At 34.7% G+C, this 24,716-nt stretch overlaps 1 protein-coding gene across 3 annotated transcripts; it reads left to right on the top strand.

Moving 5' to 3' along the window:
• Positions 1–7,576: 7,576 nt before the first annotated feature.
• On the top strand, positions 7,577–24,456 carry LOC113236459 (antichymotrypsin-2-like). 3 transcript variants are annotated; one of them, XM_026472536.1, is made up of 10 exons: positions 7,577–7,628; positions 12,085–12,185; positions 12,786–12,929; positions 13,063–13,266; positions 13,353–13,451; positions 13,647–13,787; positions 14,284–14,493; positions 16,102–16,270; positions 16,833–16,960; positions 24,325–24,456. In XM_026472536.1, exons 1-9 carry the CDS (start codon positions 7,610–7,612, stop codon positions 16,958–16,960), a joined length of 1,215 nt encoding a protein of 404 aa, XP_026328321.1. In that variant the 5' UTR covers positions 7,577–7,609; the 3' UTR covers positions 24,325–24,456. The 3 variants fall into 3 exon arrangements, with proteins under 3 accessions (XP_026328321.1, XP_026328322.1, XP_026328320.1); XM_026472537.1 differs by lacking the exon at positions 24,325–24,456 and adding an exon at positions 18,967–19,087 and having other exon boundaries at positions 16,126–16,270; XM_026472535.1 differs by lacking the exon at positions 24,325–24,456 and adding an exon at positions 18,968–19,065.
• Positions 24,457–24,716: the final 260 nt, after the last annotated feature.

The following is a 24,716-nucleotide window of genomic DNA, read 5'->3' as shown; positions in this document are numbered from 1 at the left end:
GACCCGGATTTATACACTGGGCATAGTTTCCGAAGAACATCAGCTACATTGCTAGCTGACTCGGGAGCTGATTTGCTTACTTTAAAGCGTCATGGTGGCTGGCGATCTAGCACAGTTGCTGAGTCTTATGTTGAAGATTCAGTTCGAAATAAGTCCAACATATGTACTCAAATAACCCACGCTATAAATCTGGAGCCCCAGGTTAAGAAGATGTGTCCTGAACCGCAGCCATCCACCTCCCGTGATACAAGTTATTTGTTACCTAGGTTGTCTATTTCTGAGTCTTTAAATGAACCACCACCGCTTTCATCCATATTTGTACACAATGAACCCGTATCACCGACTTTTACGCAAGAAGACAATAATGAAATAGTAACAAATAATATCACACAGACGGTTCAAATGCCTAACAAAACTGCACGTTACCATTTTGAAAATTGTACATTTAACAATTGTTTTAATAATTAAATTTAAATAACTACATTTTTGATAAAATCAAGATACAATGACTTTGATAGGCTTTGGAGACTCTTAATTAATTGCTATTGATAGATATAGTATAGAATAGAATAATATTATTTACATTAACGTGAGCTTAATATAGTATTCAGTGTATCTGTATAATTAATGCCAAATAAAGCTATTTTTCATTTCCATTTTACTCAAGTTTGTTTCATTTTCCTCGCAAATGTGTTGAAAAACGTCGTATGAAACACGTGTGCTTTGATCATTACACTCTCGGCTTTCTTATCGCGCTCGCCTGCGGCTCGCGCGAGTAATAACGCCTCGTGTGTAATGACCAACTTAGCACACTTATATCATAATGTACTATTTTCATATATCAGAAACAATGAGCACCTCATTATGTTTAAATCAGCTCGAAATACACCTGCACTAAAATCACTGTAGGCCTGTGTTATTATTATCTTCTTTTATTCTTTATTCGTTCTTTTTCTTAAATACATCAACGTGATAGAAGTGTATTTAACACAGTTGCACAGTCTTACCAATTTACACAGTTAAAGATGAATTTATAGGGCACCATCTCTTTGTCTTTATGCTGAACGGGCATAAACTTTAGTAGATGGCCGCCGTACAACTATTAGAGGTAGGTGGGAGGTGCTGGAAAGAATGTTATCGTGGTCAACTGCCAGTGTCAAAAAATCAAGATGGCGGATACGAAATGGCGGCCGAAAAAAACATGCTTCAATCCAGCTGAAAATTGGCATGCGTCTTAATCATAGTTTGGGGTAAAAAGTTTTTTTTCGCCATTTTTTAATATGACTGCAGTTATGAGTTTTTTTTCGTTAAAAATGGCTCCCGAAAATGATTTGGTCTAATTCGGCTAAAAATTAGAATGCAGAGTATTGCAGATACTTCTAGAAGTGTTTATCAGATGCCGAATTTTATTTTTTTGTTACTGTTATCAGGTAATGTCTAACAGCATGAAAGGTAGGGACAAAGTAGACGGGAAGACAATACAATATATTGGTAAATATGTCAACTTGGGCCAGTCAACAACATGGAAGAGCTGCTGATCTTTGAAGAAGCATATGAAGGGCGACCTCCCAATGTCAATTAAGCGCCAACTCGTCGATATAATCATGTGGCCTGCCCATACTAACCTACGGTGCACAGACATGGTCGCTGACCGAGTTCCAGATGTCTAAACGCAGAACCTGCTAGAGAGCCATGGACCGCAGCGTTCTGGGCTTTGAATGCATTGACCGAGTGCGCAATACAATGCTGCGTTCGATGACTCGCATTTTCCGCTAATGTGGAAAGCAAAACAAACGAATTTGGGCGGGCCACATTAGCCGGCTACAGCCCAAAAAGTGGACGAACGTCGTCACTCCTTGGGTGCACGAACACAGTTGGTCATAATATACCTACCTAATGTTAATGCAGAATATTAAAATAGCAGAAAAGACCAAATTTACTTTATTCATTTGTTATCGCAGTGTACAAAAACTTATAAAATAGAATAAAAAATCATATCTTAGGTACTACTTCAAATATACTAGTCTTTTTTTTAACAGTCATAAGCAATGTCAGGCTTATCCATTCTTTACTGGACATCCTGTGTAATTAATTAATTGGTTATAAAACAAATCAAGTAGATAAGAAACATTAAAATATTTTACTTTTCTTTTGCAGACAATAGACTGACTTTTTGAAGACGGAGTAAAATGACAGTTCATTGCGCAAAAGTGTTGCCCGTTTGTGAACAGCTAGTAGTAATTACAGTCGATAAATATTCTATCGACTATCGATTGAATATTGGTCACGCTTATTGAATAAATAGCCGGACTTGTTTCATTCGAATCATCCTCAACTCGTTATTCATCCAAATACTGAGCACAAATTCATTTGAATTGTCAATTTTTGTAAGTTCATACATACATACATACACTGTATTTAGAACTATGTTTGTGAAAAATACAAATAGGAGACATATTTTAAAGTTTTTCATTTGAATTCAATATAGATAAACAAGTCCGACTATTCTTGTTAAAATGTACATGAATAAAAATTGATCACGATACTAGTAGGTCAACTGTCAAAATAAGAATAAAGAAGGCAATAACGCAATTAGTAATCATTAAAACGTCATTCACAATTCAGTCATTTTTGGCATAATTTTGTCTTCTTTCAAAATCTATCGATAGAACTGTCGACAACAACCACGTAACTATTTAAAATTTTATAAAATCCGTATTCAAAAAAGACAGACCATAAATAAAAACGTGTTGGTGAATCTATGTAAAGAAACTAGCATGTACAATGTAATTGTTTTGATATGACGTTCTAAGCAGAGTTGTGTATTGTCACTTTCAGCCCAAGCTGTTGGATAAAAGCCTTTATGAAGTGTCGAGTCAATGTAGGACAATAAGTATAATAACCTCCGGTTAAAAAACCGACCCCAAAAGTCATTCATCCCCTAGTTTGCCACCCTTAGAGGTGGAATATTTTCTTGAAATTTAAATGGGACCACATCTGCGGTACCTTCTTTCCAACAAAAAAGAATCATCAAAATTGGTTCACAAATGGCGGAGTTATTGCGTAACAAATATACAAAAAAATGTTTTTTTTTTGTATTGACGAATTGAGAACCTCCTTTTTTGAAGTCGGTTAATTATCATCAGCGACTGCTGGCTATTCTTACTCCAAGAAATACCACTAGTTGTGTGGAATTTGCATTCTTTTCTAAAACTGATATAAGTACGTTAACTTCAATTATAAACATGTTTAGGCACATAACAAATAGAACGTTCTTTACGTGAAATGTTTTATTCGTAGCATGTGCACTCTGCAAATTGTTCAGATTGTCTAATCTCTTGTTCACACAGTTCCATTTTAGTTATATACGTAGAAATTTAAAAGAGAACACTGTTCATCGTGTCTGTTTGAAACAAAATTATCCCGTCAAGAAAATCGATCGCATAACCAGTTATTTATTAGCATTTAACCAGCTCATTTAAACATTAAATTAATTTTTAATTCATTTTTTATGATATCAAGTGACGGGACGAACACGTCTTGGGTCATAACAGTTGCAATGCCACTCAGACCTTTAAAACGCAAAGATCTGAAGGGCACTGCCCATAATTTCACTTTTAAGTAATTTCACATTTCTACTTGGCGGCAAAAATAGATAAGGAGGCAATCCTTCCCTGGACGAACTCTTTCACGAGGAGCTCTACTGCTACTGAACACATGAAAACACGGCTATGTAATTAATTATAAATCTATAAATATCTAAGGTGAAAACAATACCTACAAGTGATACATACACAGTACAACTCCAGCATGCAGAACAAACAAAAGCAATAACTACATAAACTATACATATATCATACAATACGGAACAAGTTCAATTAAGGAACAATATAGAGAATTCCTAGCATTTTCTTGTTCATCGCAGCATGAAAGAGATGCAATTAGCTCAAGTAGTGTCGGCGTGTTAGACAATGCAGTACTGGATCCAGTAAATTGTACCGTGGTTTTGAGTCCATTTCTATAGACAACCGCAAGATGATAAACAAATTGTTTTTACTATTATTCAGTGATCACTTTTATTTCCAGATCGACCATGTTCCTATTAGAATTGTTGTCGTACTAAATTTAAAAATAACATCACTGTGAGAGATATTTTGGCAGAGTTATTGCATCTTCTCCTTTGTAATACCTTGCAAAGCTTCATAGTACCTATTTGAAGCGACAAGGACCGACGTACCAGGATTGTAAGTGGATCATAATTAGACTGTGATATAATGGATAACAATTTTAGCTTGAAATCACAGCTGTGCAAAGAAAAGGAAACATTAATTAATTTCTGTCAGGTGGACCGACAGACGGATTTTAAATCTAGCTTTACAATACCTGTACGCTTACATTTGTCCGTAATCGCATTAGATGGTAAACGAAGATGTCAACGACGATTAGAATAAAAAAATATACGTCCAGAATAATTAGCTTAATTTTAGCCAAGACACAAGAATACCAAACGGTGTAGCAAGAGAGCATTATGGTATGAAAGATGATGTGTAAAGAGGGGGATGCTTAGATGGTTTGGTCATACAGAAAGAATGAATGTTGGTAGATTGACGGCACAAGTTTATAGAGCGAATATGGATGTAGGCGTGGGGAGAGGTAGACTTCGAAGTACATATCTCAATGAGATTGAGAAGGTCCTTAAAAAAGTTCGGATTAAAAGTAATAAGAATAAACGGGCATGTATGAAGAGACTGATGGGAGTGGAGGATGCGAAGGAGATTCATCAGGAGCGTAGCAGCTCCGTGATTTCTGCCCTCCCCGATGGGAGATATGCGTGATGATATGTATGCTGCTGTCCGCTAACTAAAACGCGGCTAAGTGATAAAATATTTTTTTGACATATCATAAAAACCATAACCTAGTTTTAGAGTATTAAAATTGTTTAATATATTGTTTACGATATTTCAGTTATCCATCGTCAGGGCAAGTTCCAATAAGTCGAACAAGTTAACTAATTTTAACTGTTTTTAAAAGAAAATTTTGTACTCTATTTAACAAATATCCGATTTGAGCATTTGTCACTTAGCCGCGTAAGTTAGTGGACAGCAGTATGTATATATTATTTTACCTAACTTTTTTCATAAACAATAAAACTATAATATATCAGCTGTTCTAAATATATCGGTCGATTAGACAGTAATGTCATTCGATTATTTAACAGTAGTATTTAATTGGTAACGCAATATCTGGAACCACTTAGTTGTTAATTGTTATATACAAAACTCGTTTGATTTTACATGTATTTTTAATGTCTGTGATTGTGTATTTTAAGAATCATAAATAATTAATGGAATTTTGAGAACATTCTTACTCTTGAAAATTTTCACTTCTCCAAATGTGTTTGAGTCAACTATTACATCATGCTTAGCGGTAAAGACAGCTCTGCGGTCGAAAACCTTCCCTTTTGTAATAAATGTTTAAAAATGTACTATATAAAAACATACAACAAAGTATACATAAAGCTACAAAACAGCGTAAAGTCAAATTTCGTGATTAGTATTAAGAGTATTTAGACTCTTGGAATTCTCATACTCTCAACTTTCAACTTGCAAACAATAAGGACAATGGATTATAATTTCTCGATGAGCAGTTCTTACTGTTCATGTAGTGCGGATTAACAATTGTGTGTGTCTTGTTTTGGATACAAACAACCGGTAAATAGAAGCTAATATTCCATTTTCATACAATTATAATGAAAACTATATAGTCGCTCGCACGTTGCGGAAATCGGGCTGCCGCCGGTTGCCGCAACTTTTTATTTTTGATCCGAAATTTTCATTGGTTAGTGTAGTCACATAACAACATTAGGATGATCTACGATTCGTCAACTTTGCGCGGCTTGTATATCTCAGTCTTTAAGCCATCGATATGTGAGATAACAGGAATAGTATCGTATTTATGTTAAGTACTCATGAATATGAAACAGCAATAAAATATTTTATAAAAGAAAAGGCCTATGTTCAGCAGCGGACGTCTTCTGGCTGAATTATGATGATGATGATAAAAGGAAAATGTTTATAATTGTAAAATATATACATGTTAATTACTTGAATATAGAATACATTCAATATATTTTTTGCCCTTTTAACTTTGAAGCGGTAGGTTTTAAACGAATTTTGGATTTTTGACAAAATATTGCAACAGAAATTCCAAAACTATTTTTTAAATGATTGAATAGAGATCTGTTATATGATATCCTATTAACTCCACTTTTAGATTTATATGGGAATTCTTATTCTAGATTACTTCAGATTTATAACTTATCACATTCAGAACTGGAACAGTCTTTTCTTGCGTATTTTTGTCATAAACCTCGCAAAAAGTAATATGAATACAAAAAAGGTTTCGGAATGTGTAATAATAAGAGAATTCATGTAATATCACTCGACTTAGTGGCTCCATTCTTAGATTTCTACCCTCTATTAGACAACAAACCATGTCAAAAACTCTGAATATGTATTTCCGATACTATAATAATTATATTCTTTCAACTAGAGTTGAAACGAGCAACAAAGTTGTACAACTACGCCAAATTTCAAGTCGATAGCAATAACCATTGATGAAACAAACTTTTGTCACATAAGTAAAATTACTTTTATCGTAAAATAAAACGTCGAAATGACAGTACTTGGTATCCCATTTCACCAATAGGGGTCTCAACAACTCAACTACGGATGCGACTTCCTAGTGCTTTATTACAACCGCCTGCTGTTTCTACATAATGATGTATCGACAACATACTGACAAAATTAAATTATTTTTACGCACACTTGTGTGATATAAGACACCGCATTTTTATCGCGCTGGAACTTTCTAACAGCAAAGGTAAGTTTAAAATGATTGCTCTAAAACGCACATGTTTTAAATAATCCAACATGACACAACTACAACATAATTTTCAGGTAAGTTTTTCTACTCAATTTTGGTGACAATTTTTGTTATTTAATTACTCGAATATATCATCGTGAAATATTAAAGAATATTTCAGGTGATCGCACTCGAATATTACATAATACTTCATGATTTTCTATAAATATTTAAATAAAAAAAATTGTCACCAAAGTTGAGTAGAAAAAACTCACCAGAAATTCGGTTCTACTGTGGCCATATTTTCTTTTGCAAGATACATTTGTAAATACTATAGCAGTACGACAAATGGAATCAATATAAGCACTACTAATATTTTAGATACAGACTACCTACGGCACAAAGAAAAGTTTTGGTGTGCGGTACTGTTTAATTATTATCCATGACCGGGTTACAGTTCTTTTAAAAACTAAAAATTCGATATATTTATTTTTTAAAGCTACGCACTTTAAAAGTAAAATGAAATCCGTTATGCCTTTAATTGGTATTACATTTTATGAAGGTATATTTTTAGCCAAGTTTTAAGTTTAATGTACCGTCCAATATAATTATTTCTTTATTTATAAATCGGTAACCAAATCATCTATAATATTGGTTCTCTTTACGGGCACAGGTATAAAAAAGATTGGTCATATCATGCTTATAAGTTAGTCTGACAGAAACGGTCGCACGCGCAACAGCGAACATGAGGCTAATTTTAACAAGTGAGTTTTTTTTATTTATACCAATGACGGACGAACAAGTCGTGTGCCTGATGGTAAGCGACACGTCTGTCCATAGCAGTGGCAAGATCTGAGGGGCACTGCCACTACGCCCATCATCCTGACATAAGTCGACAAGTCTCATGGCTTGCATTTTCGCCAGCACCCTCACCCTTCAAAACCGGTACACGAAAATGCTCACATTACTACTGCTATATATATTTAATTGGAATTATTGGGTGCAGTGCCAGTGCTTTTTAGACCTTTACGATTCTGTGTATTACTTGTTGATGGCGAGTGTCACTGTAATTGTTATGGATACGCGTATAGATTACCAGGTACACGCGCTTGTTTCCACCGTCATTCGATATTATTATAAAAATTGATGTTCATTATTTGTAATGCTTCTTATTGTTGTATTTTGGTACACAGAAAATATTATTTATTGTATATAAAAGTAGAATATTACAGTATTAATATATTATTGTGTATTATACAGAATCAATAAACAAATTCATTTTAAGAAATGAAGAAGAAATTAGAAGTTTCTTATGCCAAAGACTGTTTTGTGGTGTACTTTTTTGTGATTATTCCGACGTATTATGTAAACCAATTTCGATGGTTATTTTTTGTTAAAAAGGGTGACCTTAGAGTGGTTCCATCTAAATTTGAAGAAAATATTTCACCTAACACCTAACTTAGGGGTGACAAATTAAGTGATGAATCCAATTCATTGTTTTTAGCCACTTTCCGTTAACCGATTTGAATAATACTTGCTATTAAAGTGCAATTCCACAAACTTTTAGGATCGGTTTTCATTATATAAAAAAGTTATAATTATTTTTATATCTATATAAAAAAATTAAATACCTATGTTTAATATATATGTATGTCAATTTGAAGGCGTGAAAGACGAATTTCATCGCGCTCACCCCGCGCGGTCGCCGAGCGGAGTGACCGCATGCGTCTAACTGTCATTGCAAAATACACTCTATTTATTTAGCGTTTACGTTTTAACTTAAATGAGAGTCCCAGAGAGTAGAACTTGGTCTACGCGGCGGACGCGCGGCGATCGCACGGTTGTGTTGTTCAGAGGAATTTAAATGTTATTGCCTCGTAAATAGAATTCAGATTCGCCATTTACGTACATGAAGGCGGGATAACTGGGCGGTTGCAGCGCGGCGGCCGCGTGTATTTTGCCTCGTGTAACTGGGCGCGAATAGTTTCACTTAACTCTCAAGCAGAGGCCGTGGGTTCGAATCCATGCTCGCATCTCTGAATTTCTCAGAAATTATATAATTATATACGAAATTTAATTTTCAATTTACCATGAGCTTTTTGGTGAAACCTGAAAGTCGAAGAAGGTTCGTAACACTCGGAAAACGTGTGAAGCCCCCAACCCAACCCGCATTGGGCCAGCGTGGAGGACTATGACGTAAACTCTCGCCTGATAGGAGACCCGTCCTAGTAGTGGGACAAATAAATGGGTTAATGATGATGATTTCAATTTAATGTTACGTGTTTTTAATTTTTTTTTTATTTTTATTAAACAGGCCAAAATAATAATTGGAAATTTCCATTGAAAAATGTTTTTATTGTGTTTCATTATTTATTGTCATACTATAATAGTCTACGACAAGTTTCATGCTAACTTCCAATATGATATACACAATGGTGTACGGCAAAACTTTCAACAGACAAAATTTCAAATTTTCAAATTTGTAAACACTGAATTCCCGAAATCTGTTCGTAATTGCGAGAAAAAATGGTGCAATTTAAAGAAACTTTTTATTTTATTATCGTTATTTAAAAGTTTGTATATTTTATGTAATTTGTTAAATCAAAGTACGTTCTGTAATAACGAACATCTACCCTAAAATCTAAAAGTGTCATAATGACGAAATGTATTCTGACTAAAAAAATATTGGTTTTTATTGTATAACGAATTGTAAATTGTTAAGGAATTTCCTTCAATAAAGAAAAATAGTAATTCTATTTGGAAATAAAAAAAAAAATATTTTCGGATTTTAGGCCCGAATATGTTATGTTATGTTAGACATTATAGTAATTGTTGCGGTAATGTTTTAGAAGTTATTGTGCCCACGTGCGCAAGTGTTAGATCCCAGAACTATAAGGTCTCGTCTAAAAAGAAGATATATTTTCCAGAACTAAAAGACAAACTGCTTTTCCTTCCAGTGACATTGTAACGCGACATATAGCCAGTACAAATCCATTAAATAGCAGTAGAGTTCCTTGTGAAAGAGTTCGTCTAGCGTCTACCTGCCGCCAAGCAGCAATGTGAGCGTTACTGCGTTTCGCTTTTGAAGTATAAGGTTGCTAGTGAAATTACACACACATGTGACTTGCCACCTTATGTCTCAGGGTGATGGTCAAAGTGGCAGTGCCCCTCATATCTTTGTGATTGAAAGCTCTGAGAGACACTGCAACTGTTGTGGACAGGCGTGTCGCTTACAATCAGGCGCGCGGTTTATCCGTACCGTCACTTGGTATCATAAAAAAATATTATGATATTAAATTATTTTACATTATTAATAATAATAATAATTCATTTATTTGTGAAAACACAGGTTAGATATATATTCTATTCATTACATCGAGTGGCGATATTGTGTAAGATGAGTACATAATTATTATAACCTTATTTGTAGTACCGGCCGACAATCTACACGAGATAAGTTTCAATTAACGACCCGTTAAACTCGAATGTTAAGTATTGTTTACAGACGTTGTTGTCGTGCAGCCTACGGGAATGCAATGTCTGCTACATATATTAATTTGTATAACTTAGGCTATTTGCGTGGAGGATTGTGGTTGTTTACAAGAAATTACGATGGGTAATTTAAAAGTTAAATTTTTGGGTATTATTTTATAGAATGAAGGGCACACAGACTTAAAAGTTTAACTACCTCAAATGGCTTTGGTTGATTCCGCATAGAAAATGGAAAAAATATATGCGTAGTAAAATTGAGAATATACACTGATTACTATATGGTGTGAAAACACGATTCCTAAACGATAGAAAAAAAAACGGAACTTACCTCGAAATGTTACTAATTATTCAGTAGATACTTTACATATACCAATGATGGTTTTTTGTTCATATCAACTAAACTAAATAGAACACGAGTACTATATGATATACATTTTTCCAATTGGCTTTTTTAATTTGGTTTGTAAAAAATAAATTCTGAAATAAAATAATAACTGCCTCCGTGGCCGAATGGTTACCATGGCGGACTGCCACGAAGAGGCCCCAGGTTCGATTCCCGGGCCGGGAGAAATATTTGTATGACCTACATTTACTTCTCTCGTGAGTTTGGGTGTAATTTGTGGTTGTCTATGTGTGTGTCCATGGCACCTGCGACACAGGGTTTCCCTAGTGCAGGGCTATGTTGAGTTTGTGCGTTATTTTTAGTATTATTATTACTTATTTTAATTTTTTATTTTAAAGCCAGTGTCCCTACCCGCTCGAACCAAACAAAATGAACCGTATCAGTACGGGAATAAATAGAATAATTCGTGCTGAGGTAGTAAAGGTGTTAACGCAATAGGATACGACACTCACACTATCTCTAAGATTACTTTACTAATTGATATTCATTCAATTGTCGCATCACATATAAAATCAAAATTTAAGGATAACTATGACAAATTATTTGGTTACTGTAGAGTTTTAAATGTATTTGCCAAAGTTAAAATGCTATTCGTATGTCATGAATACGATCATTTCTGAAGATTCTGAAGATTTGCGCTCGCTTTTATACAACGTATACTTTACCGGGATACAACGTTTATGGAATGCACAGGCCGGACTACATACTACCAGAAATTCTGAACGATCTACCAGGCACAGCGCTAAGTAACATTGAGGGTAATGTCAAGAAATGCAAAACTATTTTAACGAGACATTACACATCTATAGTACTTATGTAAATGTAGACATATACTGTGGAATTAATTAATATTATAGATAATTAAGTTAAGTGTCGAGCTTGTTAGCTCATCGCTAGGTGGTTAAACCACTAAGTTTTTACCTAGCGATAAAGAAGAGTCGTTTTTTATAAAATTTGCTTGAAATTGAATAAATAACTTTTTCAAGAATAAAAAATATATTTAACCAACTTTAAAAAAAGAGGGAGGTTCTCAATTCGACTGTATTTTTTTTTTATATGTTTTGCTATTACTCCGGCATTTGTAACCCGATTTCGATGATTCTTTTTGTCTTGGAAAGGAAATATTTTAGTAGTAGTCCCATTTAAATTTAAAGAGAATATTCCATCTGTAAGGGTGGCAAATTAGGTTGTGAATACTGTTTATTGGATTTCACCCACTTTCCGTTAACTCATTAATAATATGCCAAACAACTACACCAATTGCCTGGTCTCAAACATGCTGACATTTGTAAATCAATAAATAATTTTAAGTCTTTACATTACAGTATCGGTACTCGTAGCTGCAGTCATAGCTCAGCAAGAAGTGGAACAACTGGACAATCTCTTTACGGAGGCAAACAACCGATTCACAGCAAGGATGTTCTCTGTAAGCCTTTTTCCATTACTATATGTTATAGTGTAGCCAAACGCTTTTCCATGGGTGTAAACTTGAAGATATTCTAGCCAAATACAGCTGAATATACATAAAAACACGTAATATATAAACACCCAAGGTCCCCTATAAGGGTAGAGCGTTCTTTACATTCGACAATGCCACGGTACCAACAATATTAGGTTTTGGTATATTCCCATTTTCACGCGTTGTCGAATTATGCAAATACTCTGATCTAAATCGTTTCTAATATGTTTGTACTAGCGAATCCATTATGACAGACGAGTCAATAAATTTGGGCGTCGTTCGCATAAGTCAACTGCAGGAAAGAACTGGTGAAATTACAAGCACATGGGACTTGTCAACTTGTCTCAGGGTGACAGGTACAGTGGCAGTGCCCTCAGATCCTTGCGATTTAAAACTCTGAGTGACACTGCAACTGTTGTCTTATCAACAGGCGCACGACTTGTTAGTTCCGTCACTTGATATTATAAAAAAGTCTCAAATTTCTTCTAATAATTTTCATACGAAAAGAACATGACACACCTTTTGAAACTTTGAGCCTGATAAAACATAAGCATTTTTGTGTTACAGGAAGTGGTAAAGGGCAATCCGGATAAAAGTGTGGTGTTATCTGCTTTCTCTGTGTTGACTCCTCTAGCCCAACTTAGCTTGGCGTCGGAAGGGGAGTCTCACGATGAGCTTCTCAAGGCTGTTGGTCTTCCCGATGATAACGCTGTACGTAAATACTAATAGATGTCTACTTAACTATATCAGAACCCAGATTATCTTGACCTTTGCTTATTTTGTACGTTTACATAAAACGATCTCAAACGGATTGCTGTTGATTGGTTTTGTTTTTTTCTTCTAGATAAAAAGTGTATTTCCTCGTCTCAATGATAAGTTACGAAATGTAAAAGGAATTGAGCTCAGATCAGTTAGCAAAATATATGTTGCTGAGCATTACGAGTTAAATCCGGAATTTTCTGCCGTCACCAGAGATATCTTCAATTCAGAAGTGAAGAATGTAGATTTCAACATGAACGAGGAAACTGCTAAGGAAATTAATACTTGGGTAAACAGTTCCATCCTATGCTAAATAATAAATACTAGAGGTTTGTTGTTTAACAATTGTTATTTTAAAGTCCGATTCCTTTACAGGTTGAAGAGCAAACCAACAATCATATTAAAGATATTGTGGCAGCTAATTACTTAAGACCTGATTACCGCAGTATACTTGTGAACGCTATTTATTTCAAGGTAAGCAAGTGCTGGATGTACAAATGAATTGAAAATCACCTGTACGTTTAAGTAGAGAAACTTCGAATTACAAAAATTCACTTACTACACAAAGAGAGTGATATTTAAAAAAATGCCATATTTGTAAATTTCAAATCGCAACATTTTTCTATTACATTGCAAGTGACGAAATCAAATGTGTTTAAAAATTTTAAGGGTAAATGGAACAGTCCTTTCGATAACAAAAACACGAAAGAGGAAGACTTCCACGTGTCCAAAGACAAAACAATCAAGGTTCCAATGATGCACAAACGAGGCAAGTTCAGATATGCTGATAGTGACGAGTTGAATGCTGAGGTAAAATAACTAACCTAATTTTATCTACCGTCTAAAATACAAACTATTAGTATATGCATTATTTTGATATTTACATTATATCATTCGTCAGCATAACAGTAGCAGTGAACTCCTTGTCCAAGAGTTCGTCCAGGGAAATGCTGCCACTTTACCTATTTCTGCCACCAAACAGTAATGTGAGCATTATCGATTCCAATTCGGAAGGGTGCTGGTGAAATTACAGGAACATGGGACTAGTAACTTATGTCTCAGGGTGTCGAGCGCAGTGGCAGTGCCTTTAAGGTCTTTGCGATTTAAAGCTCTGAGTCGCACTGCAACTGTTATGTAGGCGTGTCGCTTACCACCAGGTACACGACTTGTTCGTTACGTCACTTGGTATTATAAAAAAAGCTCAATTATTAAATAAAATCACCACCAATCTGTTAGCTACTTAGTTACTTTGTATTCACGTACACTTATTTAAAAATAAACCTGTATGGTAAAAATATTATTCCAGTTATTGGAGCTACCTTACGAAGGACGAGAAGCCTCTTTCATTGTAATTCTGCCCAAAGAAGTTGACGGTCTTGCTGCTCTCATAGAGAAACTCAAAGATCCTTCCGCTTTGGAATTAGCCATATCGAGAATGAGCACTTTTGAAGTCGACGTATCTATGCCCAAATTCACGATTGAAACCGAAACTGATCTTGGTAGTGTTCTTCAAAACGTAAGTACAGTCAATAATGTAACAATTGTAGTTAGCCAATTTTCACCACCATATGACACGATTTTTGTTTCTGGGTATATACCCAGAACAAAAAAAAACATTAAAAGATTGTAAGAACTTTGCTTTTGTGTTCTAGACAACGAAAAGTCGAAATTTCCGTACCCTACATTTAAATTTTCGAGTTTCTCTTTAAGAGTCTATACTGCCTAAAATGGCTTTTATTGATTTCGCATAACAATGAAAAGAGTTGAATCAATTGACTTGGAAAAAATATATAGTGAATTTGATGATATCCACTGATTACTATATGGTGTGAAAACACGATTCCTAAAAATTTTCGCGATAAAAATAAACTCAAACTTATCACGATATTTTACAAGAAAACCGCTGTATTCAATAGGTATTTTACATATACCAACGATTTTTTTTATATCAACTGAATTAAATAGGACACGTATACTATACGATATACCTACATTTTTCATTGGCTTTAATTTCGTTTGTAAAAGAATAAGTTCTGAAAAAAGTATCCCTGCCGCTCGACCAGAGCACAATGAACCGTATTACGTCGGGAAAAATGTAAATTAGAGCTAAGACAGTATATACTCTTTTCTACATACTTGCTGCTCCATTGAACACAAACCAACACCGTCAAACCAGAAACATAATCTTTTTGAAAATTTATCACATAATATAATATGATATATTATTGTAGGCTATATAGTTTCACTTAAATATTACGATTTTATTATATATTAAAAAGTCTTGATAATACATACTTACTTATTTATAGACGCATACATTACAGACATTACTTATGAAGTGAGTACATTAGTCACATAAACACAATATTAATATCATTGAAACGTAATACACAGTAAACATACAGGAATAAACGTAAGTACAAATAAACAAAGAGAAGTCGCAAACAAGACACACGTGTACGTTGTGTAGCATATAAATGAGCAATTTTACCTTTTGTTAAAAGTTACTACTTAGGATATACTTTAAAAAAAAAAGGATATACTTTATTCTTAAATGAAAAATTAAAACAGACAATATTTACAATGTTTGTAAAATTATTTATAATTATCATCAATATGTAATAGACACATAGCTTGGCCACAATCTCACCTGATGTTAAGTGACGATGTGACCGACGATGAGACGCGTTTCCCTAAAAAATGCGTATTCACTCTAGGCCTGAATAGCCCCAAATTGTACTTTTCGGGAAATACAGAACATTCCATGAGGAAGCAAAGCGCTTAGTGCGAATAGGTGGAATATCACCGACATAAGAATGGAGTGCTCCGGACCTTCTAGTCGACCGAAGGAGGAACGGTGAGGGTGGAACTAAATTGAAAAATTCCTGCGCACACTCCCCGAAATGTATCCGATAGAAAACCGACAAGCAGGCTACTCTTCTGCGATGGTCGTGATTTTGTAGCTTCGACTCTACAAGAGAATTGTTGTTAATAAGTCTCTTTGCTTTTCGCTCCACTGAGTCCAAGGCAGCTAACTGGTAATGGGCAGAGCCGTCCCAAAGATGGCAGCAGTGCTCCATACACGATCGAACTTGTGCTTTATACAGATTTAAAGGCTGTTCAGTGTATTTATTTTATATGTTCTCAGATGGATGTAAAACGTATTTTCCACGCTACACAAGCCAAGTTGAATCGTTTGTTGAAGACCGACGAACTCTTGTACTTGAGTAAAGCCACCCAAAAGGCATTCATCGAAGTAAATGAAGAAGGTGCTGAAGCAACTGCTGCGAACCGTAAGTTTTTTTTTCTCTATGAATAGGAAAACTCTTCTCTTTATTTACGTTACGATTCGGAATCTCCATTCCATTCCATTTAAATTGGAATCAGACCTATGTATATTGTCTAATATTAATTTTTATTCATATAAAAGTCTCTTTACTGGAAAAAGCAGTCGTCAATGTGATCAGATTGTGATTTTCGTAACAGATTTTGTGTAACACACAAACACAAAAATAAACTTATCAAAATTATTCTTATTAATGTGTTATGGTTCAAATTATTCTGAACATTGTAAAAATATTTTGGAGTAAGTACTATATTAACTGCCTCCGTGGCCGAAAGGTTACCATGCTGGACTGCCACGCAGAGGTCCCGGGTTCGATTCTCGGGCCGGGAGAAATATTTGTACGGCCTACATAGGTTTCTCTCGGGTGTAAAATGTGGTTGTCTATGTGTGTGTCCATGGCACCCGCGATACATGGTTTCCCCCGTGTGGGGTATGAGTGCATGCCTTGTTTATATATTTCTGTGATTTTGAATTGTATTTTAATGAACATAATAAATAAATTATTACAGCCTTCGAAGTGTTATTTATGAGAGCTCAGCTACGTACACCGCAAGCGACGTTCCGCGCTGATCGTGCCTTCATATTTTTATTGAGGGAACATCAAAACACTATTTTTAACGGAGTGTTCATTTCTTAGGTAATATTCATTTATTAGGAAAAATTCAAAAAATTAATATTAAACGTGCTAATGTTGAAATACAGTTTTAAATTTCTTATTCTAATTGTTTAAAACTAAAATAAATAAATAAAGCTACTTTCAGCAGCGATACAAACGCGCCTTTGTGAAACGCATGTTTGCATCGCGACACTTGCGATTTAGAGGCGGTTGCATCAATGCAATCGCGCGTTTGCATTACTCGCTTATGTTTAGTCATCACGTTTGCATCGCGTTTGTATCGCGACTGAATCCCTGCAGACGCTCTGCTAAAAATGGCTGTGTGTAAATGCTCTTACATTTTTCGTGTATGGGGCGCATCGCACTAATAGACTAGATCATACTTCTCTATTTTACTATATACTGACATTTGCTTGTTACACTTTTATTGCCCAAAGGCTTTTACACATGCACCGCGCAGCCATTACAGCATTGTGTCTCTGAACGGTCGAGTATATAACCAGAAATAGAGACGAAATAAGAGCCATCCCTGGCAAGTTATCAGGCAAATGGACCTCAAATCACTTTTAAATATCAACTCTCGTTTGCACTGACATTACAAATTAGAAAGCTGAAACAGTACAGTGCCAACAACTGGCCTGTGTGTACGTCTCCGTATATTCCAAAAATAATCTGTATTTATTGTAATAAAGATAAATATCTCTAACAATGGGGGCTGTTCCACTCGGTGATGTGGGAAAACAGCAAAATATGTAATTACAAAACAAACGGAATCATATTTCATCGGTAATTAAATATTAATTTTGCAATTTTCGTCCATTATAGCAAAGCTCTAGTTAAACAATTGACGACACCCGTCAATTGTTTCGAAGTCGGGCTGGCCAATCGGAGCGCAGTTGTCACGGTAATGATTTGGCAGACTAGTTTTCAAACAAATTAAATGACATTTCGTCTCTATTTGTGGTTATATACTCGATGTTTTAAACCTTAAGCTATTAGATACACCCGTTTTAACGACGCATTGGCGTCATGTGTAACAGCTGTCATTAATTTTTCTAATTTCATTTAGTCACATTAACACATCGAGTACCTATAACCATATCGTTTTTATTATGTTACTTACTTGCACGTTTCTAATGAGAATTATACCGACAGCCTGCGTTAGTGTTGAATATCTCGAAAATGCATTTACAGAAATGGTACAATATGTATTAATTTGTTTTAGTACATAAATATTTTTGTAGGAGCTTCTATATACAAGGTTATTTGTAAAATTCTAACATCCTCCTAGGACTACATTCTTTAAAAACCAACTAGTGTTTTCATTAGAAGGTTAAAAAGCAACTTGTACAATAGATTAAATTCATCGGTCCTAAAATTTTGCCAGAAATATAATTTTTAATATATTCTCAAATATTTGGGTAGGAGCTTCTGAATATACCGGGTTATTTGTAATATACTAACAATCACGTAGGACTATATTACTAACATCACAATCAAACAACTTTTGTTCCACTTTTTAAAACATAATTTACCAAAAACAAAGTTTTAAGTTTTTGTTGTACAATCTGACACATTTTTGATCTGTATTTGGTAGTAAGGTTCAAACGTGCAAGCGTCCACCCCGAAGACCCCCACCTCCGTCCTGCGTTTTGCATTGGACTATTTACGCTAGCACTTTCTTTTGCTACCGCATAGAGTTATCACCGTTTGGAGCGATTTATTTAAATATTTTTATTTTTGTAATCTGATAAATTATCAAAAGCTATGGAACAAGTTGTTGTTTATGATGTTAGTAGTAATATAATTCTACGCGGTTTTTAGCATTTTACAAATAACCTTGTATATTCAGAAGCTCCTACCTAAATATTTGAGAAAATATTAAAAAATTACGTTTTTAGGAAAATTTAAGAACGATGATTTTAATCTATTGTACAAGTTGCTTTTTTACCTTCTAATGAAAACACTAGTTAGTTTTTAACGATCATTAATCATTTCGACACTGACACTATATTTTTATTTTTCAGGGCGAGAAACAATCCGATTGTTTTAAAACGTATTATTCGAATATATCGATTTGAAAAAATTAAATGCCTAATTTTATTTTCATTATTATTGCCGTAAATAAATGTTTCAAATTAGTCTACAACACTGGTTTTCTTCATCACTACATACGTTATTTAAAAAGTAAAGTATAAAATAGTAAAGTATAAAGTATAAAAGTATAAAGTCAGAATGTCATTTATTATTACTAATAATATTAATGTGCCAGGCCAATTGTTACCTGGTCTCAAATTAGGAAGTTCCCTGTACCACACATTACTTAATAGTTACTACGTAACAGATACATCACCCTCATACAAATCGAAAATACCTACGCTATAATAGCCTACTAAATCTAACTAATGACACCAGCCGCTCACTACGTAGAAAAAGGAACCTAAGCACGCGCTCAGAGAGGTGAAAATAACTTTGCCCGAAGTGTGCAGTCTTGCGAAACCGAATGCTTATAAATGAAAGCTTTGTAGGAGAGCTTGCACCGACGTTGGCGCACTCGCATTAGGCACTTATCGCATAACCTTGAGCGAGTGACGGAGCCCTACCTGTACTACGAGTACCAGAGCAACGAAATTCTCTCCAAGGCATTTCCCAGAACACCTAAACCAGAACCAATAGGAAAACTTCATTTCTCGAATTGATCCTACCAAGACTCGAATCCAAGACCTCCTCATCCGGTCGTTGGCGGGCTCTAAATATCAAGAGATTGTAATCATCATCGTCATCGGCTTACTCGCATCCACTGCTGAAAATGAGCACCTTGAGCACGCCAACACTCCCGGTCCTGCGACGCCTGCATCCAGACGCTGCCAGCCACCTTTCTCAGGTCGTCCGACCATCTTGCCGCAGAGCGTCCTATACTACGTTTGCCTTGACGTGGTCGCCATTCTAGCTTAACTCTGCACCATCGGCACTCTTGCAAACAACTCCTGCCCCACTGCCACTCGTAGAAATCATAAAAATAATGAAATGTCAACAGAATTAATGAACATTTGACTTTTACATACTAATTAGTATTTAAAGAGGGTACCATTATCATAATTCAAACATTGTCCAGCACCTGCATATACAGTAGTTTGATTATTTGTGTGCGTCAAAAAGGCTATGTACCTGTGGCGTCTGATACTGAGTGTATATTCAAGAATTACTACCTATTTGCCAATTTGCTACCTTAGTAATTGCTACCTACGATTTTTGAGAACTTTGAAAAAAGTTGACCAGCCATCCTGATATATCAGAATTCCTCTTTTTTTCAAAGTTCTCAAAGTATATCATATAAATTCGAGTAAGTAGATCATTTGTTTAACAACTGTATGAGCTACGCTATTCACAGAGACCTGTAAGATCATAATTTAATAATCCGACTTTTTTACACAAAATAAAATCAGTTCCTATTATAGAACAAGTGTTATTATATTCTCTTAACATAAAAAATTACCTTTTCTTTATTCTAATTTACCTTTTACAAAGAAAACAATTTTACTGTGTTATTACAACCTTTTGTAATGCACCTTAATTCCGAGGTGGATTCAAATTCAAGCAGAATTCAAATTCACACCGAATTAATTACAAGTTTACTCTCAATCATCCACCAACCAACTTCGTACCTATCATAGTAATTAATATAATATTACCCAACAATTGAAATAGCATTATGTAATTTCTTTCTACGAAATAAAGAATGGAAACAAGAATAGCTGAGCAGTCTTATCCGGACTTATACTGGATTATTTGTTCAAATGTATATGACGGACTTTCAATTTACTTAAAACTCTTGAGAAAACGTTTCAAATTAAGTGTCTACATTAAAAAAAATCATACTACCCGTAAAGTATAGAGTATTATAATACGAAATCAATTGATTGCAATCTTTTTAAATTGTTGTATCGTTTCGTTTCAAATTTCTTCTGAAACTTCTTTAATAAAACATGAAATATTCTTGTGATGGTATAAAAGTTACTTTATCTACACACATTAACATAAACCCTCTCACAGGCATAAAGATAAACTGTTAGGACTTGTTAAAACAAATTTCTTATCTGTGAAAATTTTATTATTGCATAAAACATCAAATTCGATTTTATTATTACATTCAAATTTCGAACATCTCTGAAAAACAACAATTTGATTCGACCTCAATTCTAATATCAATAGCAAACAATTTTTTACAAATTTCACACGTTACTTAATATTGAACGATTTGATAGTTGGGGGCAACTCTAGTTTGTCCAAGAATTAAATAAAAACTACGGCTGTGTGACATTTATGTGCCTGGGTGACAGGCGCAGTGGCTGTGCTCTGGTCTTTGCGATTTGAAGCTCTGAATGGCACGGCAACTGTTATGGATAGGCGTGTTGCTTACCACCAGACGCACGACTTGTCCCGCCACTTAGTATCATAAAAAAAATAATTATCGAATAAAAATAATCCGTAGCAAAGAGCTAGACATAAACTCGACGTCATGGATACATAAGAACACGGTGCACATACATAAAAAAATATAAATACAAAATACGTGTACATATGGACGTGGGCAGTATGCGCCAATTGTTGCCTTTTCGTTACAGGTAAAGTAGGTACATACTAGGCACATTTTGTTATTCCATTGAAAAACAAGTATACACCACCCTTATACCTACCTACTTTATATCTCGATACTACCAAATTTCTGCTGTATTTAAGAAATGAAACTATTTTTCCGGATTTAAATTACGTGTATTTAGTTTTCAAACAAACCAATGTTTCGAACCCTTTACAGGTTGACTGTCAACCGTGACCGTAGGCCACGTCAATTGAAACATATTGATGAAGTTATGTTTACAATTGTTTTTTGTTAAATTGTTGATGTAGTTTTTAAACTTAGGAAATGATAATCTTAATTGGTCCGAAATCTTATTGTAAAAACGTATACAGTTCCCCATAAAAGAGTCGTTTACCTTGGTTAAACGAAATCGTGGTACTATGAGTTTGGATTTAGCTCTAAGATTAATATAATGTTTAATGAAGTCTCTCTTGTCTCTTCATGATCCACTTGATGTGTTGTACTACACGCGGCTAGACCTAGTTTAGACTCCAGTCTCCCACAAATGTAACTAATACTAAATACCTTAATCTTAATACGTGTCCTCTAGCTTTGTGAGGAGAAAAATAAATAATTTTGTATTTATTTTGTATTTGTTATGAAATCCAGGGTTCTACTATACATACCGTAATTCTCAGCCAAAACTTAATCCATTGGATAAAAGTTTTTAATGCCTCTCTTTATTGAGCTCAGTCTTCAGCGCTCTTCTAGGCGCTCTGAATACTCCACTGCACCAACTGCCAGAATTCAGAAATCGCAGTTACCGAAGCATAACGAAGATACTATATATATTACGAGATTGTATAACAAAATTGTCAACCTTATTTGGATATACTATATATTTCCCAGGGTATTACTTAAGACTAAATAAAGGAAATTGTTTACTGTTGTTGCAGTACAAAACTTTCACAGTAAACCCATTTGAAGTTCTGAAACCTCTGACAGGAATAGATAATACTAGACTCAAACCTATATACAAACATATTTTACTGCCAACACTTACTTTTTTTATAATAAATATCAAGTGACGGGACGAAAAAGTCGTGCGCCTGACGGTAAGCTACGCGCAAGTCCATAACAGTTGCAGTGCTACTCAGAGCTTTAAATCGCAAAGATCTGAAGGGTCCTGCCACTGCGCCCGTCACCGTGAGACATAAGTTGACAAGTCCCATGTGCCTGTAATTTCACCAGCACCCTTACCCTTAACCGGAAACCGGACCACAGAAATGCTGATATTACTGGTTGGCTGCAGAAATAGGTTCGTGTACTTACTTACCCTATTTTAAGTGAATAAGACATTTTTTGGAGAAAGTAAATAGCAATAAAAATAAAAATATTTTGGAATTTATAAATATCACTTTATTCAATATCTTTCTTGACGAAGCACTAGCTATTCAGATTTATAGCTAAATCACATTCAGAAAGGGGACGGTCTTTACTTGCGCATTTTTGTCAATAAAACAAAAACTATATAGGTACAAAACATACATACAGGAAACTATACATGAAAAATACATTAAACATGAACGCAAAAAAGGTTTCGGAATGTGTAAAAAGAGAATTCATGTCATACCTCGCTCGACTCAGAGGCTCCGTTCTTAGATTTTTGCCCTCTATTAGACTACAAACCATGTCAAGAAACTGAATATTTCTAGGGCCTTAGTGTATGTTTTCAAATATGTAAACTTAACTTTCGTGTTTGCGTTAAGATTTTAATTTGAATCTTATAAACACATTATTACGATTTACAAAGAAGTACCAATGCCTGTCCTTTGTATTATGGCAATAAAGCACTAAAAACTTTTGCTTTTTTAATTTAATCAGGCACTTCTCCGTAAAATTTTCAATCAGTTATATTTGTTAACTAATGTTATCTACATTAATAATAAGCAATTAATAAGCGTATACCTTTAATTCGTGAAGGTAGCAAATAGGTAGCAATTATTGGTAATATATACTTCTGGAAAATCTGCTCCCTTCATGCTGAACAAAGTGGCCATCCTGACGTCAGAATGGCTGGTCAATTATTATTTTTATTTCTCAGAATATATCAAAGGTAGCAATTATTTAGAAAAGGTAGCAAATAGGTAGCAATTCTTGAATATAGACTCAGTGCAGATGCGACAGGCGACCAGCCATCCTAACGGTCACGCTGAGGTACCCTCTTTCCAACAAAAAAAGAATCATCAAAATCGGTTCACATATGAGTTATCGCGTAACGTACATACAAAAAACATGCGGTCGAATTAAGAACCTCCTACTTTTCTTGAAGTCGGTTAAAACAGAGTCAAAACTGAGAAAGAACATGAAGTATTGCATGTTTTGTATTGGGTTACTTGTCGTAGTAACGAAGAGTCTATCAATCGGTACGTAAAGCTGTGTAAGGATTTTGTTTCAAACGAGCATACTAAACTTACCTACCCGAAAGATGGTAAAAGAATGTAGACAGCTGGACCATACATAATTTATTAGTGAGATATTTATTTTTTAAATGTTTTAGATTTTTACCGATGAAATTACCGCTAACCCAAACCGCATGGTCATTATAAAGTTGACTTAAAATTTCTATTTCAAAATATTTTATTTTATTAAGAGTCAATACTATCTTAGCTCGAATTTAAATTGTTACAATACAAAATCAAGAAATAGCATATTTACCTTGGCGTTATTAAATTCATACACATATACGTATCATCACGCCCGAATTTCACCGGTATAGGCAATAAAAAAGCTTTTTGTGTTACAGGAAATGGTAAAGAACAACCTGGATAAAAGTGTGTATTGTCTGCATTGTCTGTGTTGACTACTTCGGCCCAACTGAGCCTGGCTTCAGAAGGCGCATGCCACAATGACTTTCTTAAGGCCATTGGTCTCCCCGGCGATAATGCTGTAAATAAATTGAAGGAAAATAAATAAGCAAAGAAAATATATTTACATCTTGCTAGCTCGAAAAGGCTTTCTTTCTTACAAGAAATCTGCGCGAAAAAGCCTTTTTTTTCCCCGCTAGCCTGGAAAAGGTTTTTGAAATTCAAACTTGACGATGGACTGTGGTGTACCTAACTTATTCTTTCGATGAAATAAAATCATAATGACACTTTCAACTTCGCGATTTGTCGTACATTATTTATGTAATAAAAA

Source organism: Hyposmocoma kahamanoa, unplaced genomic scaffold, assembly GCF_003589595.1.
Source record: "Hyposmocoma kahamanoa isolate Upper Pololo Valley unplaced genomic scaffold, ASM358959v1 92, whole genome shotgun sequence".
Classification (NCBI taxonomy): Eukaryota; Metazoa; Arthropoda; class Insecta; order Lepidoptera; family Cosmopterigidae; genus Hyposmocoma; species Hyposmocoma kahamanoa.
Note: the sequence above shows the minus strand (reverse complement) of the source record. Positions and strands in the feature narration are given on the sequence as shown.

Bases quoted from the DNA above. Each gene is read 5' to 3' on its own strand.
- LOC113236459 (XM_026472536.1), top strand. The intron at 12,930-13,062 runs GTACGTAAATAC...TTTTTCTTCTAG, and splicing joins GTCTTCCCGATGATAACGCT to ATAAAAAGTGTATTTCCTCG. The intron at 13,452-13,646 runs GTAAGCAAGTGC...AAAAATTTTAAG, and splicing joins TGAACGCTATTTATTTCAAG to GGTAAATGGAACAGTCCTTT.